The sequence below is a fragment of the Sciurus carolinensis genome, chromosome 8 (genome assembly GCF_902686445.1).
Source record: "Sciurus carolinensis chromosome 8, mSciCar1.2, whole genome shotgun sequence".
Lineage (NCBI taxonomy): Eukaryota > Metazoa > Chordata > Mammalia > Rodentia > Sciuridae > Sciurus > Sciurus carolinensis.
Genome location: NC_062220.1, coordinates 116,027,670 through 116,048,532, shown reverse-complemented (window position 1 = coordinate 116,048,532; position 20,863 = coordinate 116,027,670). Strand labels below are relative to the sequence as shown.

Here is a 20,863-nt window from a genome sequence, read left to right as displayed (position 1 = left end):
CTTGTTTCATCCCTGGTGCCAAAAAAAAAAAAAAAAAGTTTGTTATTTATTTCCAAATACATGAGGGTTTCTAAGTTATCAGTATGTCGTTCTACATGTAACTTAATTGCACTATCATCAGAAATAGGCTCCTTATGATCTCATCCAATTTGTTGGAAAGTATATATTATTTCTAACACTCAAAAGGACCCTACAAGAAAATTACTTTTAATTCCTTTCACAAAGGAGGAAACTGGTGTTCAGATGCTTAATCACTGTGCATAGCAACTCCCTGGTGTAGCACTGCAGCCAAGATGTAAAAGCAACCATCTCATTCCACAAGTCCCTCTCTCCAAAGGTATGATACACGTGAGAAAATACAGGAAACAAATTCCATATTATGTATATTTTACCACAATAAATAATAATAAATAGCCAGTTGTCATGGGGCAGGCCTGTAATCCCAGCAATTCAGGAGGCTGAGGATCACAAGTTCAAAGCCAGTTGGCAACTTAGTGAGATCCTGTCTCAAAATAAAAAGTGAAAAGGGCCAGGGATGTAGCTCAGTTATAGAGTGCCCCTGGGTCCAATTCCTATACCAAAAATAGACAAAGAAAAGTGAACATAAGAAAGAAAAAAAAGTACAGTTTAATTTTGTATATATGTAGGGAGCTCCCTTACTACCTGTGAGTTAATTTTGTTAACAATGTACACATTCTTTTTTAACAACACACCTAGTGGACAATATAAACTTTGTTTATGTGTTTCTTCCAAAATCTGTATCTTTATGTGCTATTCTCAGTTGTGGAAAATCATCCACTTTTGTCCTACAGGTGAATTCCACCAGATGAAGCATGTGGATTATTATATTGTAGGATTTATTAAATGACTCTCTTGCAGCCCTGTTGGTTTTTATTATGTTAAATTCTAATCTAAGTCCAAAATTGCTCACAAGGGAGTGTCTTGGTAAAAAGCTATATGGATTGATCTAAGACTGTTTTAAACCAAAAATATAGGGTGCCTCCCACACTCAGACATGAGAGATGTTTAGATTAGGACATAGCGGTCCTGAGATAGTTTGCTCTGGGTCATAATTTGCTCATGGGAACAGGTGGATGCAGACATCTGAAGACCTATACAAACAGGCATGGCAATACCTGATCTCCTAAGAAAGGGGAAACTCCAATGTTTACCAAATCCCTACTCTCCCAGCACAGTGAAGAGGCTCCAGTCACTCACTAGGTGAGTGCTATATGACCAGCTAACTTCTTTAAGTTTTGGTGTTTGCATCTGGAAGACAGGGTGATAATACCTGAACCTTACAGGTTGTTTTTGAAGATTATGTTTGCAAAGCACGAACGGAGTAGGTACATAATAAATGCTGGTTTTGACTTCTACTAAATAAGGAATACAAACCTCCCAAGTTCCATCCTCTTTACCCGGCCTCATTCTGCATGAACCCTGTTTATTCTCAGATTTTCTATAACTAAGTCAATTTCCTATACTACTTAGAGGCCTTGATAAAGGAAAGAACACTATTTCTCCTCACCAAGGACCTATTAAAACAGTAATTGGTATTGCTAATTATAGAGCAGGTCTGGAGTCAAGGCTATGGGTCCTGTATTTAAATCTCAGTTCTGCCCTATGCTGTATAAAGCAACTTCTTATCTCATAATTTCTCCATTTCCAAAATTCAGATAAAACTTTTTCTTAACTTTTAGGTTATGTTGTGAGATGAATTAATACTTATAGCAAGTGAAGAATTTTAAGGTCTTGAAGGCCCTTCAAGATATGGTCCAAAACCTTTAATTGACAAATGAGTTAGTGAAGCTCAGAGGGTAGGCAAGCTGCCCAGGGTCACACACCATTAGCCTATAAACACAGTACCATATTTGTAAATGTTGGCTTATTCACCACTGCCTGCCACACAGTATAAATCCATCTGGTACTAGGAGAAAAATAATAAATGTTCAGTTCTTAAGTATGCAAATTTCTTTTTCTTCTTTTTAATGGGTATTGAATCCATTACCACTGACTGTAGGTAAGAGGTCCTTAGCCCTCTAACTTTTATTTTGAGACAGGGTCATTGCTAAGTTACCCAGGCTGGCCTCGAATTTGGGAAATTCCTGCCTCAACCTCCCCAGTAGCTGGGATTATAGGCAGGACCACCACACCCAGCTAAGTGTACATATTTAATGTTGCTTATAAAAGTTAAAAGGGAAGATAATGCAATGTGATGACAATTCATAACACTCATGTGATGTCAGGCAGCAATGAGAAAAACTTGACTCAACACCAATGGGATCACTTGTCCTCTCGCATGAATCTCTTCCATTCCCCTGCATCATTACAAACACCACAGAAGGGATGATATCTCAGAGATCAAATTCAATTTTGACTGACACTCAAACTCAGATTCAGCCAATTTTCATCTGCTCGGAGCTAAACAGAAAGCTAGCTTATGGCTTCTTCTGATGGGCTGGCATGCGAGGGCTGCAGAACCCTGGAGCTTAACTAACCTGAGGGTAGAAGGCAGACGATGCTGTGCGTGGGCTGCGGACAACTCCATAAAGAAGGCCCCGTCCTGAAGTCAGAGGAGGAGGAAGCAGCAGCAGCAGCAGCAGCAGGCGCAAGAGAGTGAAGAAATGGAGTGTGTACCAGTGGTTAACCATCGAGGGAGGAAAAGGGAGATGAAACACAAAAAATAAAAATAAAAACAAGAAGGGAAGGAGAGAAACAAGGACCCATGAAAGAAATGGGGGGGAAATAAAAAAATTTAAAAAAGGAGAGAGAGAGAAGGAGAGAGAGCCACCCAGAAAGATAATATCCACATGCAAAGTATGAGCAGGAACCCACACCTTCCTGGACAGAATATCCCATCTGTGTGGGAGAAAGCACCTGGGTTAGAAGGTGTGTCCAAGCTCCCTCAGGTCTGCCAAGAGTGTGGCTTGGATGCTTTTGCCCTCCCACATAGCTCTGAAATTCCTTCAGACCTATGGCAAGGAAGAGGGAAGGCCACAGCTTTGGGGAATTGGCAGGGCAAAGGCTACAGTGGCAACATCCTGGCCTCCCGCCTGGCTGGGTGACAAGAAACTGAGATATGAGGTTTCTTCTGCCTGTTATTGAACATGGCAGCCAGAGGGGAGAAGAGGATTCAATGCAGGAAGAAGTCTCTATTAATCTTCTGAGCACATAGCAGTACAGAAGCAGCCATACCTTCTCCTCCACTGGTTGTGTAATCATCAAGAAGCTGAGACACAGAAGGTCAGATACACAAGCACTCACTTGAGGGGTTTTCTGAAGCTCTCTACCCCAAGTCTAATCATATGGGGTGAAAATGGTCATGTATTTAAAACAAAAATGACACAAGAGATTTTCTAAATAACCTCTGTCCCTTCAAAATCTTTATACTTTTTATGTCAATTACAACTGAAATTCAGAAGTGGTACCTGATCAATGTCTCTGCTTTCCTACAACTTTTCTTCAGCATAAAATGTAGAATTGAAATTTCCGAATGTTCTTTTTATCAACATTGTTGCTACTTCCCATTAGCCACTGGAAACTCAAGTAACAAACCTTGGAAAGTTGAAGTTGTGGAAAAGTACAGGCAGGCCCTGCCCATGAAGTCACACAAGGTGCTACTTGGTGACATGGCTGAGAATTTCTGCGTATATCAGCAGGACATTTCACAGTTTTCCTTCCCCTTCTCTAAACTTAGGAGTCTTTACAGTTCCTGTCACTATTCAACTGGAAGTGTTCAACTGGAAGATCAGGAAAGCGTTGTAAATAGCAACTAATCATTTGGTGTTTGGTGCATTTTAATCTTAATGTTTTTGATCCTATAATTTCTCTATTTTATCCTTGGCACTGTTTAAAATTCTCAAAGATGGCAATAAACAAATATTAAAAAAATTTAAAAAGCTGGTGGGCAGCACACAGGGGACTTCTGTACCTCATTATTCCATTCCTAACCCCTCTGCCAGAACATATATCAGCAGAGGTGCTAATGATGCTAAGATTTATGTACCCATGATAAAGAACAGGTGAAAAAACTTTTTCTTGGCCAATAAAACTTTCTTTGCACACCATTCTCCTTGGAACCTAAAGTTACTCACTAGAGTAGGGGTCAGCAAACTATAGCTTACAGTCCAAATCTGGCCAGTCACTGTCTTTATACGGTCTGAGATAAGTAGATAAGCAGATAAACTGCTTTTACAATATTAAATGGTTATATAAGTACTTATACAATAGCCTTTTGTTTTGTTTCTTGGTCCTCAAAGCCTAAAGTATATATTTATGTTTGCTGGCCACTGGTCTATACAGACTAAAACTTACCTATACCTCAGAGAGAATTTTTGTCTCATATTTTAATCACTTCATCTGAGTAATTTAGGTAGCGTAATTCTAATTTTAATTCTAGTAACTTATGCTAAGGAAATAACCAGAGATATGGTCAAATAATTATTGTAAGGAACTTCACTGTAACATTATTTATAATTGTGATGCACCACAGATTATAATGTATAGAATAATTACAAAATTTATCTTAAAATTAGAAATCATCTATAATTTTACTTTAAAAAGTCTAAATGAAGTTCTATTCCTATGATTAAATATTATACGGCTCTTTTCTTTTTTCATACCAGGTTAAGTACCAGGGCCACTCAACCATTGAGTCACAGCCCTCTTTATTTTTATTTTGAGACAGGGTATCACTAAGTTGCTTAGGGCCTTACTAAGTTGCTGAGGCTGGCCTCGAACTTGCAATCCTCCTGCCTCAGTCTTCCAAGCTGCTGGGATTACAGGCATGCACCACCATGCCCAGCTATAAGGCTTTTTTGTGTATGTGGTACTGGGGAATCAAACCCAGGGCCTTGTGCATACTAACTACATAACTACCTACTCTGCCAGTAGGCTATATCCCAGTCCATAGCTACTATAAAAATCATGCTTTTGAGGCTGGGGTTTTAACTCAGTGGTAGAGTACCTGATTCTTGGTACTGGGGAAAAAATCATACTTGAAAAATATTGAATGACACGGAAAACTTTTATGACATGGAAATAAAATCTGATAGCCTAGAAAGATAAAATAAATTCACTGAATCTCTTTCATCTCCCAGATAAGAGAATGTACATTCAGCTCACCCTAGTACAGCAGAATAATCTCAGATTTTGAATTTCTCAGGAGATGAAGATGACAGAGTCAAGTGTATTTATTGGTCTTAAAAGATAAAAAGTCTCACCTACAAGTTTTCTGCCCTTCTATATTTGCTACTCCTTATAGAGGCCTAAAGTATCTGGATTTTAATTTTTGTTCCCTCTCCAGAATGCTTCTGTCTCACTACATTTTTCAGGAGTCTAAGAAAACTGATAGTAATTCCATTATCAAAGAACAGTGAGATCTTGTGGAAGGTTCTTCAGAAGCATTGTACTCCTGTCTAGGAAAACTAACAATGATGCTAAAGTAAACCCAGATGGTGAATTTCAAAGCTCAAGTCAGATCTCAGGACTGGACCAACAGAGTTGTTTGACTTTGTTTTATAACTGCACTTACTAGAATTTATCTTTCTTACAACTTGAATAGAAAAGTTCATTAATAAAGGTAGTAAAAGTATAGAACCTTAAAAGAGTATGGGGTAGGATTCATCCAAAGTTTAGCATATTCGATCCTGGATTGAGGCTATCCATTCTACCCTACACACTGGGTCTCTGCAAGCACTCAGCAGTTTCCCACTTGAGTGGCCTCCTTTACCTTTCGTGGGCTGTCCACATAGGTGGGAGTCATGGCAACACTGCTTTCAGCTGATTGGGTAGAGCTTTTTCCACTGTGCAGAGCTGCCTGCTGTTCTCCCAGGCACCTAAAAGGAGGAAAAAAACACATGACTGCAGCTTTCGTAGAGAAGGAACCACATTAGCCAAAATGAAGACTGCTGTTACTGGTATCTTCAAAACACACATGCACTTCTGCCTCATTTCTCCTTCAGGCCCTACCTGGTACACTTAACTTCGTGAAACTGTCCTGAACAGTCACCAGTCCCTCATAATAAATCAGAAAACAACACAATTTAAAAAGCATTCTGGGTTGGGTGTGGTGGTACATGCCTATAGTCCCAGCTACTCAGAGACCGAGGCAAGAGGATCACCTGAGCCCAGGAATTTGAGGCCAGTCAGGGAAAGAGAGCAAAATATTGATTTAAATAAAAGCTTATGTATTACTTTTAAAGGGCAACTAATGGCCCCTACTTCCTGAAATTGATCACCATTTTTTTAGCCCTCTGGGAAGACTTTTTCTCAAGTTTTCTTTAAAAATACCAGCAAAAGCACATTTTGAAAATTAGGGCTTCATTCATATAAGGCACAAATTAAAAAGGGAGAATGTGTTAACTCCACATATTTTGAAGGAAGTTATGTTATCCTTCAAACATAATACCCATTTCCCCTCAAAATATGCACCCAAATCTAACAGACATTATCTCATGAACAAGACAAGCATGGTTTTCTTATGTCATTTCATCCTATCTCAGTTCTGATGTACATGAATTCATACCTTCATGTTCATTTTCAATCCTTTTCCATACTAAAATTAACTGTGACCTATTTTAGCTTAAATTACTTTGTTCTAATATATCACTGTATTTTTACTAGGTAAGATTCAGAAGGTTCATATTATACTTTTAAATGCTTCATTATTATTGTAATATATGTAGAATTCACATCAGTATCTGCTGGGCATCAGTTCTAGTACCCCACTATAGACACGAAAACCTATGTATGCTCAAATCCTTTATATACAATAGTACAGTATTTAAATAGAACCATGAACTTTTTCCCAAATACTTTAAACCATTTCTATATTACTGATAATATCTAACACAAAGTAATGATATGCAAATAGTTGTTACACAGTATTGTTTAGAGAATAATAACTAGAAAAAAGTCTATACATTTTGGCACAGATGCAAATTTTTTTCAAAATGTTTTCAATCCATGGTTGGTGGAATCCTCAAATACAGTGCCAACAGATGTGGACTATCAACTACACTGTTGCAGAGAACACTGTGAGTCGCCACCCAGATCCCACCACTATGGCCTTGTTGCCTGAACATCTAGAAGCACTGTCCAAGTAGCTCAGCAGTCAGTGCATTAAGGGACAGCTCCAGCTGCAGAGCAAGCCTCCTCTGAGCTCCCCACCCTCTAGGCTGTCACAGTCAATTAATGATCAGTGTGTGTGAGACAGCATGAGTGTGGTGTGTATGTGTATGTGAGGCCTGATAATTTTGCCCCCAACCTGGCTCATCTCAGAAGGCTATGCCAGATCCAGTGTTAACACAGGTCACCCAAGGCTGTCACTAGATACTGCAGATCAGTATACCCATTCTTGTTTCTTCCCACTCCCTCCCAAAGGTACTGAATCCATGGACTTTTCTTAATAAACAGCCTAAATGCTAAATTTCCACTGGTCTGCTCTCCCCAGGAACCAACCTAAAATACTTTCATCTCAAAATTCTGATTTTTTTCTCTGTGTGTGGTCCTGAGGATAGAATCCAGGACTTCACTCATGCTAGGCAAAGTCCTATCACTGAACTACATCCCCCAGCCCAAATTCTGATTTGTGTACCAATCACAAAGTAATCTGACACCAGTAATTAAAATCTGTCTCCACAGTAACCAGATGCACTCTCTCTTTTAAACTACTTTATTATAGAAAAACTCAAACTATACAAAAGTAAAGAATATAAGAAATCCTTACATATCCAGCCACCAAAATGATACACTTAGAGCCAGTCTTGTTTCATATATCTCCTACCTTCCCACACCAAATCATTTGAAGCAAAACTCACATATGGTATTATTTTTCAATAAACATTGCATTGTTTCTAAAAGGAATAGCTTTTAAAAAACACAGCCCCAATTAAAATTTTTTTATAATTTTATAATATCAACTTCCCCAACTATCTCATAAAAACCTTAACAGTTAGTTTTGATTCAAAACAAAATTCTAAGGTCCCTACTTTATGATTAGTTATGTCCCTTAAGCCTCTTCTAAGGTATAAGCTCCACTTCATCCCTTCTTGCAATTAATTTATTGAAGAAAGTAGTTCATCTGTCCTGCAAATGTACGGTCTAAATGTGCTGATCTCATTTCATTATTGCTAAACATATTTCCCTGTGCCCTGTACTTCCTGAGAACTAGAAGTTGTACCTAGAGGTTTGGGCAGAGGTAGGCCCAATTTTGGGCAAGAATGCTTCCCAAGTGGAACTGTACACTTCTATCAGGAGGCCATGGGGTTTGGCTGCCTCTCTCTGGTGGTATTAGCTACCACTGAAGATCTTTGCTAGATTCATTAATTCTTTAGAAACTACACATAATGATATTCTGTCATTCCTTTTCTCTTTATTGGCTGGAAATATTAAAAGAGAAACTCTATACCAAATACTTGGTAACTCTGAGGTATAATTAACAGGGGAAAAGCAGAATACATGCTTTCTCCCTCAACCACTGATATAACACTGAATGTCTGTCTCTTTCTACACTGTGCAGTATGTTTTCCTAAAACATAAACACAAATGCATAGCATGATATTCTTTGGTACTTCCGTAAGGGGACAGCCATGGGCCGTAACTGAGAAAGCTGTGGCAAGAAGCCTCAGTTACTCCCATTACCCCTCCAGATACACTGTATGATACACATAACTATCTACACTGACTGAATTGCTTTCCATGTGCTGACCCACAGACTAGGAATCAAGAGATTCAGACATCAGAAAGACCCTGTCCTTGACCTTAGAGGCTTGTCTAATAATTCAGGGAGAAGACTGTCACAAAATGAGGAGCAGCAAGGTACACATATGAGAAGATATACAAGCACACAGTGCATTCTGACAAAAGGTAGGCAGACAAGCCTACACAGATACAGTGTCATATGTGTTAGATGGGCCTGAAAAGATGGGGAGAAAGACAGCCTACACAGAAGCAGGAAAGTCAAAGTACAGAGATGCCCTTCACATGCTTTGTAGGTAGACAGTATAACACATGGTTGGTCTGCTTTCAGCATGGAACCCAAGCAACAAGCACACATAAGAGGCACGCTGGATAGGCTGAGAACATCCCATCTGTTTTGAGTGTCTGTCTGTCTGTGTCCCCCTCCCCCAACTTGGCTGTCATCAAGCTATACTATTCTAATCAAAGCAGAGGAGCCTACTGGCCAATACCTGTTACTTAAGTTGGTTACACTGCTGTTAATCAGGAAAGACCGAAGACTTCAGAGACATCTGCCCTTCCATGACAGACTGACAGTCTGTGACTACAGATAAAAACTGGAAGCAACTGAAGAAATGAAGACAACCTATGAATGGGGGCACATGCCTGCAATTCTAGCTACTCAGAAGACTGAGGCTGAAAGATCCCAAGTTTGAGGCTGGTCTGGGCAACCTAGCAAGACACTATCAAAATAATTTTTTGAAAGATCTCGCTGATAAGCGGATGATGATACATAATGGGGGGTGGGAGGGAGGCAAGAATGGAGGAAGGAGGGACTGTATAGAGGGAAAAGAGGGGTGGCAAGGGGCGGGGAAGGAAAAAATAACAGAATGAATCAAACACCATTATCCTATGTAAATGTATGATTACACAAATGGTATGCTATTACTCCATGTACAAACAGAAAGAACATGTATCCCATTTGTTTGCAATAAATAAATAAATAAAATGATTTTTTTTTTCTAAATGATTAGGGATAATATATGTCAGGGGTATAGCACCCCTGGGTTCAATCTCCAGTATAACAAGAAAAAGAAAAAAGAAGAAAGAAAGAGAGAAAGAGAGAAAGAGAGAAAGAAAGAAAGAAAGAAAGAAAGAAAGAAAGAAAGAGAAAGAAAGAGAAAGAAATAAACATAGTTATGTTACAGTAACATGACAGAAATATAGATGAAAAATTTTAAAGTTGTTTGCATGCTGCTATAACATTGTTTTTCATAATAAATACAATTGAATCTGCTTGTTGCAACAGAAGAAAAAGAAAAACACATTAAAGAAATGCTGCATGGGGCTGGGTTGTGGCTCAAGCAGTAGCGTACACGTGAGGCACTGGGTTTGATCCTCAATACCACATAATATAAATAAAACAGGTATTTGTCCACCTACAACTTTAAAAAAATGTTGTGTGAACAAATGTTATATAAAAAAGTTTGGTTCTAATCTATGTCATTTTTAAGAAAACATAGCATATCCCCCAGAAGCAGTCATCTGGGGGCAAGGAATAACTCTCAGATCTCTTTGTCCTGCCTCCTGCCATGGGATTAACTGAATCTCACCCTTCACACGAGGGAATGCTACTGCCCCAAGGTAGCATTCTTCTCCTAGTCTGAGTCAAAGAGGCTCTTGGTGCATACTCAGTGATGACTCACTGAAAAAATAAAATAATATACCTCCCCCATTTCACACCCTACAGCTTCACAACCTTGCCAGTAACATACGGTTCTTATTCTCTTTATAATGGGAAAAGTCTAAGATGTTATAGGGAGAAGCTGCCAGGCAAAGTTGTAGGATCTTTCCTGGGTCAGTTAATTTGGAAGAGGACCCAGAACTTTCAGTAATGGGCCCAACCTACCCGATTTCCTTCTCTCATTACCATCTTCTGGACAACCAACAGGGTTCCTCTCCTCTCTTGCATATCCCACTCTTTCCACTTCATCCAACTAGCCGCTGTCTCCTGGCACCCACCTGCCAAGCATTCCTATACCCAGACTCATCTCTGAAAAAACCACTTCTACCAAAGATACAGACTAGATATTTTATGATATTAAAGAACTGTAAAAGTCAGGAATGGTAATGTACGCCTATAACCCCAGCAACTTGGGAGCCTAAGGCAGGACGATCAAGTTCGAAGTCAGCCTCAGCAACTTAGTGAGGCCCTAAGCAATTTATTAAGACCCTATCTTAAAATAAAAAAAGGCCTGGGGATACGACTCAGTGGTTAAGCACCTCTGGGTCAATCCCTGGTAACAAAAACAAAAACAGAAACAAAAATCTTAATTTTTAGGTAAATTATACTATTATAGTTTGTATTTTTAAAAAAGACATATCTTTCAGAGAAATATTCTGAAATAATACAGATGAGTAGTAATGTCTAACATTTGAGAAAAAAAATAAAAGGTGAATACAAGTGGAATATAAATGAACAAGACTGGCCATGAGCTGATGATCATTGCAGCCTAGTGATGAATAAAGCAGGATTTATTTATTAAAAATTTTTCAGGTTGGGGGTTTAGCTCAGTGGTACAGCACTTGCCTTGCATGTGCAAGGCCCTGGATTCAATCCTCAGCACTGCAAAAATAAAATAATTTTCAAAGGATTCCTCCTGGTATGAGACCACATAAAGATGCAATGCATCCAGTTTCTCATGCTATCCTTTCAATTGCACCTCCCAGCATACCACATGCTCTCTCACCATTCTCTGTTGCTTTCTGAAAGTCTAATTGTGTGCTGTCTCCTGCTGGACACAATACCCAATACCAGCCCTCACACCCAAAAGAAAATGTCCAGGCTTCCCTAATACATTTGCCCCACATATATACAGAAAGATGTTCAGCATCATATCTTCCATTATTCCATAAATATCCATTGCATACCTACTATGTCCTGGGAAGATTCACAACCTCTGCCCTCAAAGCAGTCATATGAGGGAAGGAAAAGTAAACAGATTCTGAGGTGCTCAGGAGAACACTGACAAGTGCTCTAATGAACATAAGCCCAGGAGGCAGGCAAGCGCAGTCCAGAACCTGATCTTGGGCTGGGGATGTGGCTCAGTGGTTAAGTGCCCCTGAGTTCATTTCCTGGTACCAAAGGGAAAAAAAAAAAAAAGAACCTGATCTTGCTGTGGAGGATGAGGTTGAGAAACCTGCCCAAGGCAGTTTCTACCTGTGCATGGCAATGTTGTCTTTTTCCCCACAAGTCCCACCTCCCCTCAGTATAAAAGTCTTGATGCCTACGGGACCCAAATTAAATCCCACCTCCTGAAACACTCCCTTCCCTCCCAAGCAAGGTATGGTCCAACTGGTGTCCTGTGAACTGTAGCAACAGTCCCAAATGCCTAGAGAGTGCAAGACAAATACAAGACCAGAGTGAGAATCAGAGGCATGTGCCCTTTCTACAGTGCAGCCAAGCTGGGTGTGGTGGTGCATGCCTATAATCCCAGTGGCTCTGGAGGCTAAGGCAGAAGGCTCATGAGTTCAAGACCAGCCTCAGTAATGGCAAGGTGCTAGGCAACTCAGTGAGATGCTGTCTCTAAATAAAATACAAAATAGGGCTGGGGATGTGGCTCAGTGGTTGAATAACCCTGAGTTCAATTCCCAGTACTCAAAAATAAAATAAAATAAAATAAAGTGCAGTCAGTAGTGGCATCTACAAATGTGGACTACTGAAAGCAAAACACACTGAAGGAGGGGTGTAAGTTTGGGACCAGCCTGGGCAATGTGGTAGACCCTATCTCAAAAAAAATAATAATAATAAAAAAGGAAAGTTGACTATGTACATTATCTATAACTTTATATTGTATTATATTTATCTACACTACATAATTTTTATGCTGTATAACAGAATCATAGATCATGTTACATATATTTTTCATATAAAAACTCATATAAAATCAAGAATTTTATATGAAATCTTCAAAACAGAAAATTTTGGATGCTTGGAGTTTTCAGGGTGGAGGAGTTCCCTCTGGAACCAGGCACTTTACTTCTGACTGGCCTCCATCTCCAGCAAGGCAGAGAGAGCCGAGGTTTTCTTCCCAGCAGTGGGGCCTGTTGACTCAAGGGAGTGTGTGGAAATGGGCCCAGTCATCTGCAAGCCTTTCATGGTGGTCCCCTTTCTAAAGCAGAGAAGAGGAGGTGAGGCTCAAGTAGGCTTTTGCAATGGACATCACTCACATACCAGCATAAGTCTCTTCATCTTCAAGCCCTGGGAACTCAATAACACAGTAGAAGAATACTGTTCTTGGTGTTCAGAAATGACAGAAGAAACTGAGGTTCAGAGAGGTTAAGTAATTTTATTCCACATCGCACTGGAGCTGAAATTCAAACTTTGGTTACCTCAATTCAAAACCAAGCTCTTCCCATTATAGAAGGTCTTCCAGAAATGGTTCCTAATCATAAGTGATACTGCATACAAAAGGGAGCTAATGTGGGAGGAAGATTAAAGAACTTTGTTTTGGGGCTGGGGATATAGCTCAGTTGGTACAGTGCTTGCCTCACAAGCACAAGGCCCTGGGTTCAATCCCAAGCACTGCAAAAAAAAAAAAAAAACTTGTTTTTGGTTAAAAAAAAAATTAGAAACATGATGATGGAACACTACCAGGCAATTAAAAAGAATGAACTACTGATTCTCAGAACAATTTGGATGAATCACAAAGCATAATGCTAAGTGAAAGAAGGCAGCCTCAAAAGGTTTCACATTGTATGATTCCATTTTTGTGACATTTGGAAAAGATAAAAGAATCATCAGGTCAGTGGTTGTTAGGAGACAGGGATACAGGAAGGAGAATATGACTAAAAAGGGTAGCATGATGGAGCATTTTTTAAGGGATGAAATTATTCTGTAACCTGATCATGGTTGTGACTGCCTGAATCTAAACATTTGTTAAAATTTGTAAATTGTGTACAAGTGTGCATATGTGTGCACACACACACACACACACACACACACACAGAGTCAAGTCAATTATATTGTATGTTAATTTAAACAAAACAAAACAGCTGAATCCTAGATCTGCCCCTTATTGGCAAAGTGCACTCAGACATATCCCGTAAGAGCAGAGCAGTCTCAGTCTTCCCATTGAGGAGCAGTGTGTGATTGAAATGAAGGAACAAGGGTGCTGAAAATTCTTAAAGTGATACAAAATAAGAAAGGAAAAAAAAAAAGAAAAAAAAAAAAAAACAAGAAAGGACTGTTTCTATTAATCTCCTAAAAGCCTATACTCAGCAATTCACCACTGCATCACACAGGCAGCTATGTTCAACACTGGGCCACTTCGGGGGCAGATAAAGGTGCTATGTCCTCAGTTAGAGAGAGAATAGCTCAAGTCATGGGACACTGCCCAATCACTGTCTGTACTCTATAACCCCCTTCTTCACCCTACAATGGATAACAACACACTGTTTGGGATTTAAAATAAACATTGGGCAGCTATGAGGTTCAAAAAAAAAAAAAAGAATTGGCAATGGGAGGCCCCTGAGAGAGAGGAGGTGACAGATCCTATATCCCACACCGGGTACAGTCCCTAAGGAGCCCCAGGAGCCCTCACCCGCATCATGCGATCTGAGCGATGCCGCCTGCGGATCCGGTTCAAGCCCTCCACAAAGCGAATAAAGCCATCCAGGAGCTGCCACTCATCCTCATCTGCACGGGGTCTATCCCCATAGATGTCACAGTGGACCTCCCCCTCTGTGATGCGCTTGGTGGCTGTGACACAGGCCGGCAGAAGCAGGAAGCGGGTCCTCCAGAACTTCAGAGACTCAATTAAGCTACAAAGGATCAAGGAAAACATAAGGCAGTGGTAAGAAAAATTATAGACACTCAGAGTACTCCCAGTGAACAATCTCTGATAGTGTGTAAGGGTCCATCTCCCCAGGAATGTGCTGTCATCTGATGGTACAGCACTGTGGCTTCATTTCAGACACAAGCTCAGAAGGAAGATTACAAAATTCGCTATCGCTGTAATCCCAAAGAAGTCAAAACGTTATGTGCACCCAGACCCAACAAAATTGCAGATTCGTATCATAATTACCACAAATTGTGCATAAAGTGAAAAGTTAACATGAGATACCACAAAGTTACCAGTCAGGTAGTCAAGAAATGTTAAGAACATGATCTGCAATTGACTCTTGCACCAAAGGGCACATCATTGCTAAGTCCAGCATTGTTTTTTTCAACTGTAGTAAACTATACATAACAAAATGTACTATTTCAACCAATTTTGAATATATATGTCAATGACAGGTACACCCACATTGTTATGTAACCATCACCCTATCCATCTCATAACGATTTTTAACCCAGGCAAATGTGCTTTTATTCTTCCATTTTTTTCTGAAAGACATAACAGGTAAGATCTGTCATGAGAAAAAAGGCAGAAACATTAAAATATGCATACACCCGAGTAGCAAAGATGAAAAGACACTCTCAGACCTGAAATCCTCAGAGCCCGCAGAACAAATATACTGATCTAAGTAATTCCACTTGTACTCCTCTAGTCGCTCATGAGAGAATTCCACCCAACAGGAGACAAACTCTGAATCTGAGTGTGAAGGGCACAGGCTGTAGGTATAGTGGATCTGGGTGGATTCATAAGGATACCTGAAAAATAAAGTGCATGCCCAGACATTCAAAAGATCATTTCTCCCAGTTCTTCTCTCTCTTTTCTGTCTAACGCACTTAGCACTATACTTGGTAACCAACCCTCAAATACAGGAACCAACTCATCCCAGGGGACTATAATGGAAATTTCCCAGATCTTAAAATTTTTCATTCTTCTCAGTCTTTATTTTTAATTGGTTCAACAGTAATCATGCTAAACATAAGCTGATCAAATATAGAAGTAGTTAAGCTAAACTACTTAAAATAATATCAGGGTTATTTTAAAACAAACACTCCAAAGAAAAGACCAACCACTCAACTCCTTTATTTGAAACTAAGAACAATACACAATTTAACAATCAGACATAATCCAGGACACGTAGCTGAAGACCTTAAATATCCAAGGACTCACTTGGGAAGGTATCGAGTTACTGTGATCATCTTGTCCTTCAGTGTCACTTTGTGGAAAGTTCTGCCCATACTCAACCAATACTGGTCCTCCTCCTCAGGGCGGTTTCGGGGACACAAGGCCTAATAGGAAAAATAAAAAGACTTCCTCCAACAGCCTGAGGCTCACTCCTACAACAGGCAATTACTTTTCATCCATATAGATGCAGAAAAGGAGAAACAGAAGCAATGCTTTCATTTATGGAAGATTTATGGAAAAAGGTAATTCTTGGTTTAAAAAAAAAAAAAAAAAAAGGTCTAGAAGTTGGCAAATGTTTCTGTTACCAAACCAACTAGCAGCAGATTAGAAGTTCATACTGCTGAAAGCACCTAGATGTCACATGCTGAGCTAATGCCTCATTCTCTAAGGAAAGTTCTATGGAAGAAAAATGGAACTACATTCTACCCAAGCACACACTATATGCCCTGACATTTAAAGTCTTCACCCCAGGAGGACAGGCAACTCAGTTTATCCCCTTTCATTTCCACTACTCTAGGAATTCCTGTACCCATGCTACAAACACCCTGTGGGCTGCCAGGAAGTGTCATGGGGTAAGGTTAATGAGCATCTAGCAAGATACCCTGGTATCTCATTCTAAATTACGCGCACCCCAATAATACAAAGTTTTTATCCTGCACAGTTCTCTTTATAATTAAGTATATACTTGTGGCTTATTAGTTTAATGCCTGGCTCCCCCAGTAGACTCTAATATTTAAGGGCAAGGGTCAGTGCTGTTCTGTTCTCTACCGGAACAGAGCATGGCTCACAACTGGTTATCAATAAACATCTGACAAGTGAGCAGCACAAGTTTTTGATGGCAATCATGATATAATTATAATAAAAATGGTACCATTCCTGTTACTATAGAAATAAGAGAGATTAAATTTATCAAAGGAGAAAATAACCAGAAAAGGGCATAGCCAGGCAAGGAACATCTGGTCAGCTAGCCATGAATCAGCCTGGATCAGTTCTGGACACAAGAGAATTACAAACACATGAGGGACATCAAACCAGCAGAAAGTAGCAGCCTAAATGGGGCCAACACACAGGTGAATTCATTCCACTGCTCATGGGTTAGAGAACAAAATCTTCCCCAAAGTCCTTGGGGCCTGAGTCTCCTGACATTTCTGGCTACACCTCCAGTTCACTCCCTGTACTCCATCACACCAGTCATCTTTCTGGTGACTTCCACTACTGGCCTTTTGCACATGTCAATCCTCTGCCTGGCATGTTCTTCCCTTCAACTCCCACCTTCCACTCCCAACCTACTTCTCCTAATAACCCCTGCATCTCATCAGATCTAAGCTCAAACATCACTTCCTTGAGGTTGTCCCTGACCCTCCAGATTAGATTGGGCCACAAGTAGAAGTCTCACAGACCCCTGCTTATAACAACATGTAGTTTTATCCTAGTTTGACTAATGTCATTTTTCCCCACTGGGTTGTAAAACCCCCCTCTGAGTAGAAACTTTAAAGATATTATTGAATGAATAAATGAACGAATTCACAAAATTATTGACCCACATAGCTATATTCCAGGCAGTGTCATTTCCATTATAAAGGATAAAAAGATGAATTCAAAATAGTCTTAACACTCAAAAATGTTAATATTCAATAGGGTCTGGAATAGGAATAGAAGGTGTGCAATAAATGTCACAAGGAGCTTTCACATAAAATCCAAAGGGAGTCAGTCCGAAGCTTCATCTACAAATAACAGGGCCTGAATTGGGGTTACCACTAAGACCCAATACTCCAAACTTCTGGATTCTTTAGACAGAGGACCATCAACAGAGCCAAGATGATCTGATGTCAGACACTGGGTAGTTAGGGGAACGGAGATTTAATCAGAAACACTAGGGAAGCAAGAGACTAAGAAACTTCACTGATTGTTCTAGGAAGTGATTACTGCTTTATAATTCCAACCACCCATAGTTAACTCCCTCTGCTACATTCATATCAGAAGAGCTCTCCACAGTTTGACCCTTATTCAATTAGTGTTACCAATTCTTGGTCACTTCTTAGCTCTGTCACTCAGGGATGACCCATTCCTGCTTTAAGTCACTAAGCTTCAATAATAAAGAACAGAAATAGAGTCCAATATAGGAAAAAAAGAACAGGTATAAACTTCTGGCTTAGGTAGTATCTGAGAAGCTGCAACATGACATGTACTCTTCTAAAAATATCCATTTTTAGGTTTAGAAAATTCACTACATACTTTGACAGCTCAGTATTAGCGCAGCTGCATGCTATTCCTAGGTATTCTCCAGCCAGGCTATACAACTTCTAAACTTGATCATATCTTCTTCATTAAAAGCAGAGTATAAAGAAAATGTTTAAGATAAATTTGCACCTAATGTAATTTTATTACTCAAAGTAAAACTGACAAAGAAAAATTTTGGCTGAAAATGATTCCTAAATTTGTCTGTTCCCTACCATCACAAAAAACTACTCCTACAAACTTAGTTGAAAACAAAAAATATAAGGCAAGCACATCACCTCGACTATAGAGTGGGCTACTGCTCAACGGGGGTGGGACAGCAGGGTTGGGTTTCTGTGCCTTGGGCTGCACTATGATTTGGTAACCCTGCATGAGGCGCTGGCAAATGAACTCTTCAAACACCTGCTGGGCTGTCATCTGCACACCATCCTCATCCCTCCTGAAAAAAAACAGATGATTGTGCACATGGATATATAGCTTGGTCCTGGGCAGTGACACTTAGGAGTTCATAGCGTGATCTCCTTTCCTTTATCCAGACAAACCATTCTATGGCATTTCATAAAATTATCAATTGATTAAACCAGCCTTGGGAGAAATGATCAGTTCAAAGGCATGGAAAAAGAAAGCGGAAATAATCAATGCCCAAATGAGTAATCTAGCAAAGATGAACAGATTTAGTGTGCCCAAAATAACTGCAATAGAAAATATAAGCTCAAAGAGGAGAAATCATTAATGTCAACAGAACTTGAAAGAAATGAACAATCTTTGCACTACAAAATTTCCCAAACATAAAAGGATATAGGTTTAAAAGTTCAGTGTTATGATGCATTTGTTGGACATAATCGGACCCTCATAAACAAAGCTGAGATGTTTTGTTTTGTTTTGTCATGCTAGACATTGAACCCAGGGCCTTGTGTGTGCTAGGCAAGCACTCAATTATACTCCCAGGACTCTAATACCTTTTTCTGACACCAACCTGTCCAGGTCTGCTTCTGGTAGAAGATCATAGCAGCCTTCTGTGTAGTCATTCTGCAGGCCCTGGCGGTCAGGGAAGTAGTCGGTGGTGAGGGGGAGGCATGCCGGAGTAGTGAGAGACTTCCAGTCCACTCCAACTGTGCAACAGAAGCCTGGCACTACAGGGGGAGCAGACAGTGTCAGAACTGCCTCGCATAACGGGATAAAAAGGTACGTGTGGTCACCATGGCAGGTTTGGGATATGGGGGCAAGGGAGGGAACAAGGGTGGGAAAAACAGTTCATGGTAAAAGGTGATAAATTGCCAGGATAGGGAAGGAGAAGAGGAAAGGGTGTGGGGGAGGGAGAAAGACAAAAGAGAGAAACAGAGTTTGTTAGACAACGCAGTGCACAATGCTTCTCCAATCCCATCATGCAAGTGGGATTTGCAGCTGATATATTACATTTTCTGCTGAACATGAGCTATAGCCACAATACCAGTGAGGTTACTGCAGGCAGGCAGGATAACATGTCCAAGCAAATCAACTTTCTGAGAGCAGATAGAGGCTCAGACTGGAGCCTCTCTGGAGGACTGCAGAGTGGCTAGGTGGGAAAGGAGGAGAGCTCAGCCTGATTTGAAAGCAAAACAGCATACAGTAGCAGAAATAAGTTATACTTTGAGACTTCAAAAGATCCAAAAGGGCATGAGAAAAAAAAAACAGGAGAATATCTGGGAAAGTTTTCAGACTGGAACTTTAAGAGACAGAGTTAGACAATCCAGAATGAAAGTTGCAATAAGCCCAACCACATGGGTCTGTCTGGAATTGTCTGCTCTTCAGTTAAAGCAAGGTTTCTCAAACTAAGTTTGAAGTGAAATTACTGACACTTCAAACAGCTAATTCTGTGCTATGGAGGACTGTCCTCAGCATTGTAGAGTGTTGAGCAGCATCACTGGATTCTATTCACTAGGTATTAGTGGCCCCCCTCTAGTGGTGGAACTCAGAAATATCTGCAGATACTGCTACAAGTTCCCTGATATTGTCCATTTGAAAATCACTGAGTCAAAGTAATTAGGCAGTGCTTTGGTTTAGTTGAGGTTTGTTCCCAAGGATTTGTGTGTTGGTGGGCGGAGTGGGGGGGGGGGGGGTTGGTCCAGTGTAGGGAGAGGAGAAGTATGAAACCTTAAAGAGGTGAAACCCAAAAGAAGGTGATTGGGGGCATGCCCTTGGGAGGGATTAGGGTAGCTCTGATGGGACCTAGAGATAGTGCTTGAGTAGTTCTTCCTACTTCCAGTCCCTTCCCATACTCTGTTTCCTAGTTTTTTCCACATGATCTTTCCCTATTACATGATTTCTCATTGTGACCCATTCACCATCATGTGATGCATCTGAGGGGCTCTCACCCAAGATGACATCATATAGCTTAGAATTTCAGCTTCTCAAACTGTAAGCTAAACAAACCTCTTTTCTTTATAAAGTTATTCCACCTCAGGTACTTCATTATAGTAATAATGACCAGACTAATACAGGCTGCTAGCTCTTTAAGTGAGGAGTGTCTTATCTTTTATTTTTTTCTTCTGGTACCAGGGATTAAACCCAGGGGCACTTAACTACTACTGAGCCACATTCTCAGTCCCCCACCCACCGTTTTTTTTATATTTATCTAGACACAGGGTCACTGAGTTACTTAGTGCCTCACTAAGTTGCTGAGGCAGGCTTTGAACTCAAAACTTCCTGCCTCAGACTCGCAGGTTAATGAAATAAGCCACCACAACCTGATTTAATTTTTAAGTAACATCTCTTTAAGTACAGATTATTTTCAAAATCTCTGTAAGACAAACCATATGAAAGTAAAAATTTTTGTGCTTTTGCTTCTGGTCTTGAGGGCTATTCACAACTTATATTTGTACAGT

The 20,863-nt window shown here is 40.1% G+C and overlaps 1 protein-coding gene across 1 annotated transcript in view; it reads right to left on the bottom strand.

The window, feature by feature from the left end:
- The window catches only part of Depdc5 (DEP domain containing 5, GATOR1 subcomplex subunit), a 145,455-nt gene that overhangs the window by 45,398 nt on the left and 79,194 nt on the right, over positions 1-20,863 (bottom strand). The window contains 9 exon segments of the mRNA XM_047561008.1: positions 2,499-2,542; positions 2,545-2,563; positions 5,732-5,837; positions 12,720-12,847; positions 14,283-14,502; positions 15,167-15,334; positions 15,747-15,865; positions 18,273-18,438; positions 18,976-19,159. Coding sequence (XP_047416964.1) covers positions 2,499-2,542; positions 2,545-2,563; positions 5,732-5,837; positions 12,720-12,847; positions 14,283-14,502; positions 15,167-15,334; positions 15,747-15,865; positions 18,273-18,438; positions 18,976-19,159 — 1,154 coding nt within the window.